Source organism: Piliocolobus tephrosceles, chromosome 8, assembly GCF_002776525.5.
Source record: "Piliocolobus tephrosceles isolate RC106 chromosome 8, ASM277652v3, whole genome shotgun sequence".
Lineage (NCBI taxonomy): Eukaryota > Metazoa > Chordata > Mammalia > Primates > Cercopithecidae > Piliocolobus > Piliocolobus tephrosceles.
This window is the reverse complement of record NC_045441.1, coordinates 137,861,813-137,872,749: the sequence shown is the minus strand read 5'-3', so window position 1 is coordinate 137,872,749 and position 10,937 is coordinate 137,861,813. Positions and strand designations below refer to the sequence as shown.

At 49.9% G+C, this 10,937-nt stretch overlaps 1 protein-coding gene across 2 annotated transcripts in view; it reads left to right on the top strand.

The window, feature by feature from the left end:
• Nucleotides 1–1,523: 1,523 nt before the first annotated feature.
• Nucleotides 1,524–10,937, top strand: part of PDIA4 (protein disulfide isomerase family A member 4) — a 28,030-nt gene continuing 18,616 nt past the window's right edge. Inside the window, exons 1-2 of one of the 2 annotated variants that reach the window (XM_031936085.1) lie at nt 1,524–1,894; nt 10,247–10,427. In XM_031936085.1, the coding sequence (XP_031791945.1) occupies nt 1,807–1,894; nt 10,247–10,427 (269 nt within the window). In that variant the 5' untranslated portion in view covers nt 1,524–1,806. The remainder of the gene's footprint in view (nt 1,895–10,246; nt 10,428–10,937) is intronic. The other variant, XM_023225473.3, reaches the window with a different exon arrangement.

Sequence of the window (10,937 nt, the reverse complement as noted above, 5' to 3'; positions counted from 1 at the left end):
GCCAGTGAAATTGTTTCTCCCATCACTGAGCAAATGGGGTCCTCATTCCTCTCAGTTTAACAGAGTCATAGGAAACAAGAAGAAAGATGAGAACTCTGACTCGTCTTTTTGAATAACATGGTTATCTTTTAAAATGATATTAAGACTGGGCACGGTGGCTCACACCTGTAATCCCAGGACTTTGGGAGGCCGAGGCGGGTGGGTCACTTGAGGTCAGTTATGAGTTTGAGACCAGCCTGGCCAACATGGTGAAACCCCGTCTCTGCTAAAAATATAAAAATTAGCAGGAAGTGGTGGCTGGCACCTGTAGTCCCACCTACCTGGGAGGCTGAGACAGGAGAATCACTTGAACCCAGGAGGCGGAGGTTGCAGTGAGTGGAGATGACGCCACTGCACTCCAGCCTGGGCGACAGAGCGAGATTCTTGTCTCAAAAAATAACAGGATACCAAACTGTCTGGTAGCCAGCATTCATAGCACAATTATAATAAGTGTGTACTGTAGAGTTAGTTGCATAATGTTCTGCCCTACAAAATTGACCAGGAACCATCAGATTAATAAGCATTCAACAAAAAAATTAAATCTTTTTAATTGCTAAGGTCTGTGTTACCCTTTTATTCCTTCCTCACGTAATAATCTGCACACACGAGAAAATACTCCTGAACTTCAGTTTAGGTTTTTCTTTTCCCTATTTGCCTTCTAAAACTCCCAGGTGTTAAAAAAAAGTCTCAAACTTAATGCACATTACGGGCTTTTCTGACATACAAAAATCGTCATCGTAACCTAGTTTTCTTCTCCAAAGTGGTCAAGAGGGAAAACCTCAAGCTTATATTCAGATCTATGTAAACCACTAGATTGCCTATCTGGTATTTCCTTTTGCAGAAAATCACTAGAGGACTAAATAAGACGAGGCAAAGTTTAGACAAGAATCTGATGGCTTGTTTCCCCGAGATGAAACCTTGGAGAGAGGCTTCCCCAGATTCTAGTCTGGATTCACTTTACTGCATTCTCTTCCCCGCTTTCTAGCTCAATACTCCGGAGAGAAATGAAACTTTCATTTGCTAGAGCAGAAAAATCAAGAAGCCCACGAACATGTAGCGGACTTGGAAACCCCTTTCCCCCCACTTTCTAGCAACAGACAGGCTCGTGCTCCTCTGCCCGCGTTGGTCTCCAACCTCCCAGAGCCCCGGCGGGTTGCGAGGACCGCCCCGCTCGCCACTGCTCCCCACCGCTCTGGTACCGACACGTGTTCTTATTGCCAAGCTCCGCCACAGACTGCTGAGCCGAACCCCGCCCCGCTCCATATTTCCCAGGCTCCGCCTCTCCTACCCCGCCCCCGACACGGACGGCCAATAGCGCCCCGAGGCGTAGCCAGGTCCCGCCCTCCCCGTGCCCAGCCCGCCCGCCTTTGTTCTCCCCCGCTCCCTCTCTTGGCCTGTGCGCTCCCAGCAAACCGAGTGGCAGCCGCTGATTGGTGGTCGTGGTGCAGCCAATCAGAAGGGGGCACCTCACGTTAGGGCTCCGAGTTTTAAACGCGCAGCCGAGGGCCGCGCGCAGGACTGAGGAGGGCCTAGGGCCGCGGAGCCAACTCTAGTCGGCCGAAGTGCATGCGGTCCGCGCCGGCGTCACTCTGGGATTGGCCGGCCCACGGGTTCCTCCGCCCCCTGCCAATCGCCGGGGCTGATTTCCCGTGGGTTTTTCCGGCTCTCCCGCGTCGCTAAGGAGCGACGGGCGGTCGGCCAGACCCGGAGTTCTCGGTGCGCGCAGCGGCCGCAGACGCGAGGAGGCCGCGCTCCGCCCCCGGTACCATGAGGCCCCGGAAAGCCTACCTGTTCCTGCTGCTCCTTGGGCTGGCGCAGCTGCTGGCCGTGGCGGGTGCCGAGGGCCCTGACGAAGGTGAGCGGCAAGCGCGCCGCGGGTCGGGCCGTGCTTACGGGGGTTGCAGAGATGTGCGGGGGCCCGGGCGCTGCGACCCTGGCGGGCTGGCTTCCGCGCGGTCCGCTCCAGAACTAGCGATGGGAGCCGAGCCCGGGATAAACTTGGCGGAGTTGAAGGGGCGGTGGCGGGGGCAGGATCGATTTGGGGCTCCTGGGAGAGGAAGGTGGCCGGGGTCTCTTGGGCTCCGACTCCCTGGAAGGCTCCTGTCACCCGAGGCTTGGAGAGGGCTGCAGAGCGCCTTTTTTGCAGCTGGGTCCTTCGCCCTAATTTGCAGATTTTTCTCAGGTCCAGGCTGACTCCAGGTGAATGCGCCGAGGCAGTGGGAAGGGAGAGGGAGCCCCTGTAGAGAAGGGGCGAGGCGTGAAGAACCAAGTGCCAGTTCTTTGGAACAGCAAGCATTCCTTCTTAAAATGTGTGTGGATTTGGAAATGATTAATCCAAAGATTCTGGTTCAAGGGAGAAAAGGATGGCTTGGTTTGCAACTTTGAGAAACTAGAGGTACCATTGCTTCTGTATTTATTCAGCGTTTACTGTGTGCCAGTCCCTGCACTGGGTTCTGGGAGGAAACCAGTGTGTCCATGAAGCGCGCACTCCAGTAGGAATACTAACAACTTCTTCATGGTTCCTGCATTTTTCTTCGAAATGAGCTAACTGTAAACATAGGAACTCTGAAGATTAGGAAGTACTAGTTAAGAAAAGGTTGTTATTCCTAGAGAATAAGGCATCCAGGTACTGGTCTTAACTTTCTTCCTCTCTGCCCTTATTTTCAATCACTAGCTTTTTTTTTTTTTTTTTTTTGAGACGGAGTCTCGCTCTGTCACCCAAGCTGGGGTGCAGTGGCCGGATCTCAGCTCACTGCAAGCTCCGCCTTCCGGGTTTACGCCATTCTCCTGCCTCAGCCTCCCAAGTAGCTGGGACTACAGGCGCCCGCCACCTCGCCCGGCTAGTTTTTTGTATTTTTTAGTAGAGACGGGGTTTCACCAGGTTAGCCAGGATGGTCTCGATCTCCTGACCTCGTGATCCGCCCGTCTCGTTCTCCCCAAGTGCTGGGATTACAGGCTTGAGCCACCGCGCCCGGCTTCAATCCCTAGCTTTTTAACCTTCTATGTTTGTTCCAATATAAATATACACTCTTTTATAATGTTAGTGTGTAGGGAAATTGTGAACTTTATACTCTTTCAAACAGATTGAGTAACTTTGTGTGGGTCACTGATTCAAAGAGTCTTTGCCCAAATAGAAAAGGAAGTAAAAACCCATACTCGGCGAGAAAAACACCTGCGGAAAGGAACCAGCTAGCGGGGCTGCTTACAAATTGTGTCTTGAGACCTTTACCCAAATCACCTGAGTGTTTATTTAAATAGTTTATTTAAATACAGATGCCCAAAATACCCTGAAGCAGAATGCAGGGGTGGGCCCCGGAATCTGCGTTTTAAGTCACTTCTCCCTTGAGACGTAGAATTAACTTCTGGAGGCACAGTGAAGTTTGAGGACCAGTGTGGGTGGAAGGTGCTTTTTGGAACATAGCAGAAAAGCACTATAGCACTGCCTTGGTTTTGATCCAGTGATTCTGTTTTTGGGAGGACTCTTGAGAGGCCTGGGAGAGTGGCTTTAGGAGGCGTTACAGGACCAGCACGTTTATCCTTTGGATCAGAGGTCTTCAGCACAGTAGAGTCCCTGGGAAGCAGTTGCTCCTGGGGTGAGCCTAGGAATCCCAGGGGTCTTGATGGCCAAGGGCAGGCCTCCTGGGGTTTCTAGCTCCGGTCTTTTTTTTTGTTTTTGTTTTTGTTTTTTTTTCCCGAGACAAGATAACACACTGTTGCCCAGGCTTGAGTGCACTGTCGCGATCATGGCTTACTTAAGCCTCAAACTCCTGGGCTCATGGGATCCTCCTGCCTCAGCCTCCCAAGGATCTGGGACTGTAGGTGCTTGCCACCACGCCTGGCTAATTTTTTTTCTCGTTCTGTCGCCCAGGCTGGAGTGCAGTGGCGTGATCTCAGCTCACCACTGCACCTCTGCTTCCCGGGTTCAAGTGATTCTTCTGCTTCCGCCTCCAGAGTAGCTGGGACTACAGGCACGTGCCACCATGCCCAGCCAATTTTTTGCATTTTTTAGTAGAGACGGGATTTCACCGTCTTAGCCAGGATGGTCTCAATCTCCTGATTACAAGAGTGAGCCACCACACCCGGCTGCCTGGCTAATTTTTTTTTTTTTTTTTGGTAGAGATGGGGTCTCACTATGTTGCCCAGGCTGGCCTCAAGCAGTTCTCCATCCTTAAACTCCCAGTGTTTGGGATTACAGGTGTGAGCCACGATGTGGGCTTACTTTGACCCTTTCTCATCCCTGAGGGCATCCCTCGGCCTTTCATTGTCAAAACCTGTCATAGATTCACTGATAACTTGTCCAACAGATTTATTTCAAGTCTACACTACCTCATCCCTCAAGTGTTTCAAGTCTCGAGGCTTTTTTTTTCTTTTTGCTTCCGTTACATTTTAGATTTAGACAGCACAGTTGTGTCTAGGAACTTAAATGCCCCAATATGGTTACTAAATACACTGTTAAGCTCTGATGGCTTAAGCCTCAGGTTGCACGACTTTCCAGTTTCAGATTAGAAGGTGCCTGCGTTCTACGCATCCTTCCTGCTAAAATAGGAAAGGAAAATACTCTGATCCTGTTTGTTGCTTGCTTTTATGTGGTATTGGTTTGTTTAGATTTAAAAGTAAGTGGAAAGTCACCTATGTTTCATGCTAAGGAAGCGTTAAACTGCCCTCCTCTTTTGATTCCTGAGACATAGTTATTTTTGGAGCCATAAAAATGTGGAAAATCTAAATGATTCCACCAAAAACTTTGGGCGTATTGGGAAGAAAATCTAAGTGACAATATAGCATAGCAGTTAAGTGGTCAGGACCCTCCACTAAGTAGCTTTGTGATCCTTGGACAGGTGACTGAAATTCCTGCATGTCAGTTTCTTCATCTGTAACATGTAATATAAGCTGTAATACAGTCTCCCTTAAGGGGTGAAGTGGTGTGTTTAAGAATCCAGCACAGTGCCTGGTACATAAATAAATATCAGCTATAATGGTTACATAGCTGATAATACAGTTCTTGTTTCTGTGTTTAATATAAACTCTTCAGTATTGGCTGGATGGTAGAGTTTATGCAGCTGTTTCAGGCACTTCTCTGGTGGAGATGAGAGTGATCAGCTGAGGATGGAGAGTGAGGACATCCTGAAAGGAGCTGCGTGCGTCTGGGCAGGGACCCAGTGTTGTCATCAGGTGTGCCCCGTGGGAGTGGACAGGGACTGTGGAAGCCTGCTTAGGTGAGGGTCCCACGTTTCAGGAGAGGCCTTAGCACATGGACTGAGCAATGTGGAGATGAACGTGGGAATTCATTTGTCTCATGCTGAGGAAGGTTGCATCTTTTCAGAAGGTACTGAAAAGGCTCTGGACATATATATGTGTGTGTGTATATATATATATATATATTTTTTTTTTTTTTGAGACGGAGTCTTGCTCTGTCGCTGGAGTGCAGTGGCGCGATGTCGGCTCACTGCAAGCTCCACCTCCCGGGTTCACGCCATTCTCCTGCCTCAGCCTCCCAAGTAGCTGGGAATACAGGCGCCCGCCACCACGTCAGGGTAATATTTTTGTTTTTTGTTTTTTTTTTAAGTAGAGACGGGGTTTCACTGTGTTAGCCAGGATGGTCTCAATCTCCTGACGTCATGATCCGTCCGCCTTGGCCTCCCAAAGTGCTGGGATTATAGGCGTGAGCCACTGCACCCGGCCATTTTTTTTTTTTTTTTTTGAGACGGAGGTTCACTCTTGTTGCCCAGGCCGGAGTGCAGTGGCATCATCTGAGTAGCTGAGATTATACCTGGCTAATTTTTTTTTTAGTAGAGATGGGGTTTCTCCATGTTGGTCAGGCTGATCTCGAACTCCTGACCTCAGGTGATCCGCCTGCCTCGGCCTCCCAAAGCGTTGGGATTACAGGTGTGAGCCACCATGCCTGAGTTTTTTTTTTTTGGTGACAGAGTCTTGCTTGTTGCCAGGCTGGAGTGCTGTGGTGTGATCTCGGCTCACTGCAACCTCCACCTCCCAGGTTCAAGCAATTCCCCTGACTCAGCCTTCTGAGTGTCTGGTATTACAGGCGTGTGCCACCATGCCTGGCTAACTTTTTTTTGTATTTTAGTAGAGGTGGGGTTTCACGATGTTGGCCAGGATGGTCTTGATCTCCTGACCTCATGATTTGCCCGTCTTGGCTTCCCAGAGGAGCACTTGGATTACCGGCGTGAGCCACTGCGCCCAGCCCTGGATATATTTTCTATCCTAGAATGTCCACCTTTAAAAATGAAGCCCAGAGAAAAACGTTCTCCCACTAAAACGTGGACTCTTTTGCTTGCAGGGATGTGTGGGTTTCTGGTAGATAGGAATCTAGAGCTAGCACCTTCCCAAATTGCAGAAGACTCAATCCTGGGCTTGTCTGTGAGCTGGGGAGGAATGGAAAGGTAGGGTCCATGCAGTTGAAAGTCCTTAATTACTTAGGGAATGTCCTATTTTTTGTTTATCCTTTAAAAAGATAATAGAATTCTTTTTTCTTTTGTTAGTCTCACTCTGTCGCCCAGGCTGGGGTGCAGTGGCATGATCTTGGCTCACTGCATCCTCTGCCTCCTGGGTTCAAGCGATTCTCCTGCCTCAGCCTCCTGAGTAGCTAAGATTACAGGGATGCGCCACCACGCCCAGCTAATTTTTTTTTTTTTTTTGAGACGGAGTCTCGCTCTGTTGCCCAGGCTGGAGTGCAGTCGCCGGATCTCCGCTCACTGCAAGCTCCGCCTCCCAGGTTTACGCCATTCTCCTGCCTCAGCCTCCCGAGTAGCTGGGACTACAGGCGCCCACCACCACGCCCGGCTAATTTTTTTTGTATTTTTAGTAGAGACGGGGTTTCACTGTGTTAGCCAGGATGGTCTAGATCTCCTGACTTCGTGATCTGCCCACCTCGGCCTCCCAAAGTGCTGGGATTACAGACTTGAGCCACCGCACCTGGCCTTCTAATTTTTGTATTTTTAGTAGAGATGGGGTTTTGCCATGTTGGCCAGGCTCGTCTCAAACTCCTGACCTCAGGTGATCCGCCCTCCTTGGCCACCCAAAGTACTGGGATTACAGGCGTGATCCACCATGTCTCGCAAAAATTCATTTTTTAAAAGGGTCAAGAAATGAGTTGCCTCTTAGGAATGCTGTGTCCAATGGTGACTAGTCAGCTCCCACTTAATCATGAGAGCTCTATCACACTGTAGTGTTGAGAGCCCATTTCAAGCCGAACATAGGTAAGAACACATCTTTATTTCTTTTTTGTAAAATTCATCCTGGAAAGGAGTTGCCTATGTGGTCATGTTTTAGGCCTCTTTACTGCAAACATCAGTCTTCCGCTGTGCCCTGAGCCAATTATTTAGTTTCCCTTCCTCTCCTAGCTGTGATTCCTCGCTGGAAGAGTCGATTAAATTCCCCAGTGCATTATTTCCAACCTTCCTCCAATCTGCCCATCTGTTGCAAGTAACTTTGACTCGTACTGGGCAGAGCAGCTAGCTAGTGAGAGGAGAGTGGATATAGATGGCCCAAAAGCACTACCTAACTGCCAGCCGGGGGGGCCCTGGCGGTCTCCCCTAGGGACCACCCAGGATTTAAAAAAAAAAATGGCAAAAATCTCAATTATTTTCACCAACCTAGTATTTCGGCTTGGTCTTAGTTAATGACATCAGAGCAAGATGTGCATTTCAACCTCACACGGCGGTTCTTTCAAAGACACAGGTAAATAGAGTGGGCAAGATTTTCTAAATAGCACAGAGCAGAGGATCTTTTCTTTTTTCTCTCTCTTAGGGGTCTAGAATGATCTGAAAAGGGAGACCAGAAAACCTTGGGAACATTGGATTTCCCTCTTCTCCTTGGGGAGATGTCAGGCTGGCCCCTGCCTGTACTGTCAGACACACACAGTCCCGAGACCCCAGGGGAGGTGGGCCTGCACCCAGGCTGTCTTTCTCTGTGTCCTGCCCTCCGTGAACTTCTGACCGTGCCTAGGAGGTTCCCGGTGTGGAGGGAAGGGTGGCAGGCAGGAGGCTCATCTCAGATGGGTGAGTTTGCTTTTGACGTTTTTGAGCTGTTTCTCCCTTCGCCGACAAAGGAGGAGCCTAGGCCTTAAGTTGGAACAGGAATGTGCAAGTCAGGAAAAGTTGTAGGATGCTTAAAAGGAAAAGGACTGAGTGCGGGTGACCAGTGTGCCGGGTGCCGGTGGGCTTTCCTGTTGGCTTTTTTGTACAGTTTGCAGATCGGTAAATGTTGACGGTGATGAACAAAGCCACCCCCTTCTCCCTGCTCCATGCAGACCCAAGGAGTAGGCTGGAGGAGCAGAGGGCAGGCACGGCCATGTGGGGTGGGTGCAGGCTGCCTCTGTGGCCAAACAGCCGCAGAGTCCACGCAGGGTTCCTTCATTAGAGTTGGTGAGCCCCAGGAGTTCTGGGATCCTAGGGGCAGGTTTTCAGACCCTGACCTCACCCACAGCCCCAAACAGTAACTAGCAGTGTTCATTTACCTCCTGGGACACATCTCCAGAAAAGGATATTTGGCCCCTGGAAACATTCTGGCTTTAGCGTTAATGAAATTACCATGCTTGCTGTGCCCAGTTCTGTTTGCTGGTGTGACAGTAGCCAGAGAACCTGGTTGACAAAAACGGCAACTCCATGTTCTTTGTATCTGTGGCTTGGCAAAAAAAAAATAATAATAATAATAAATTGAACCTTGAAAATAAAATATACACAATTTCTCACATTCTAGGAAGAAAACTTAGCTTCCAAATGAAGGTGTGATTTTTTTTTTTTTTTGAGACGGAGTCTCGCTCTGTCGCCCGGGCTGGAGTGCAGTGGCCGGATCTCAGCTCACTGCAAGCTCCGCCTCCCGGGTTTACGCTATTCTCCTGCCTCAGCCTCCCAAGTAGCTGGGACTACAGGCGCCGCCACTTCGCCCGGCTAGGTTTTTTTTGTATTTTTTAGTAGAGACGGGGTTTCACCGTGTTAGCCAGGATGATCTCTATCTCCTGACCTCGTGATCCGCCCATCTCGGCCTCCCAAAGTGCTGGGATTACAGGCTTGAGCCACCGCGCCCGGCCAGGTGTGATTTTTGATGCATGTTGACCCCATCAGTTTCTGTATTTGTCATCCTGGAAATTACTCAGGGGTGCCTTTATAAGTGAAATGTGATTTCCCACCCTCTTTCCCTTCACACTTCAGCCTTTTCCTCAAGGATTATAAAACTCAAAGGGCTATTTTTTATGGGTATGAGGTAAATGCCACCCCCTTTCAGAAATGGAATTAATATTCCATCCTCTGCAGTAAAAAGTCAAGATTGAGTACTTGCTTCCTGTTGGTATTCTTTTGGGGCCAGGCAGATAATTTGTTCATGGGAGGTGTTACTGGGGCCCTGCCTGTGGAAACACACAGGGTGAGGAGGAGGCACATCAGTGAACAATAACCTTGAACACAAACAAGCTAGGGGGAGATCATGAAATGCAGTGCCTCTGAAACGCAGAGTGTGGAATGTGGGTAGGGGAGCCAGAGCTACAGGAGCGAGGCCCGGAAAGACTGCAGAACGGGGTACAAGGGAGTAGGGAGGAGGTGGCCAATGCGGAGGCTGTCTGGGTTCAGGGCAAGGTTTGCAGAGCAAGGCAGGGGGCCGCGACTCTGAAAGGGTAGCCTGTGCCGCCCTCCAACTTATGCTGTGACATTTGGACTTTATGTTCTAGAGCTGTGGTTTTCAAATATTATTTAGCCATGACCTCCCTCTGAATGACATTTTAAATAGCAAACTTAGAACAGAATTGCTGGCGTGAGGGAGGCCTGATGTCACCAGCCAGTCGCGTGGTGGGCCCCCCAGGGACCACCCAGGACTCGACACTTTGAAGCGTATGAGTTTTAGGACTTTTTTTTTTTTTTGAGATGGAGTGTCACTCTGTCACCCAGGGTGGAGTGCAGTGGCACAATCTGCTCACTGCAACCTCTGCTTCCCGGGTTCAAGCGATTCTTCTGCCTCAGCCTCCCAAGTAGCTAGACTACAGGTACGTGCCACCATGCCTGGCTAGTTTTTGTATTTTTAATAGAGATTGGGTGTCACCATATTGGCCAGGCTGGTCTTGAACTCCTGACCTAGTGATCCGCCCACCTCAGCCTCCCAAAGTGCTGGAATTACAGGTGTGAGCCACCACACCCGGCCAGGAAAGTTTTAAGGAGAGTCACCACCAGGTTTGTAACCAGTCTGGGTGTTTTCCACTCAGATTCTTCTAACCGAGAAAATGCCATTGAGGATGAAGAAGAGGAGGAGGAGGAGGAAGATGATGAGGAAGAAGATGACTTGGAAGTTAAGGAAGAAAACGGTGTCTTGGTCCTAAATGATGCAAACTTTGATAATTTTGTGGCTGACAAAGACACAGTGCTGCTGGAGTTTTATGCTCCATGGTAAGGACTGCGTTCTGATTCCTGCGGGTGGACGAGCACTGTGCTCTATGCGCTGAGCCCTTCACCTGGTTGTCCAGACCCTGGGGGTGGGGTGGGAGTGTCTGGGTGCAGGAACTTGCACTCTAGCTGTAAGAATGCTGGGAGCTCACTCGTTCTACCACTTTGCATTGGAACTGCCAGTGAGCCAGCCCTCATGGAAGGCAATGTCCTCTTGTCTCAGTCCAGTGGGTTAAAGATGAATACGTCCTCTGATGGTCACAGCTGGGGGACGGGCATTTAACAAGCAGCAGTGACACAGCCCCGTGTTGGTAACAGACACGTCCTTGTTACAGATTCTGCCCCGACCTGTCTGAGGCCACCCCTCCTTCCTCTTCCCTCAAAGGCTGATGCTCAGGCAGCTGCCCCAAGTGCAGGCTGTTGGCCTGTGTGGTGGATTTTTTTACTACACACATCGGCCCTGTGAGGGGAGCAGTCGGGCGTCCCCACTTCTTTTCCTGTCTTTACCCCTCC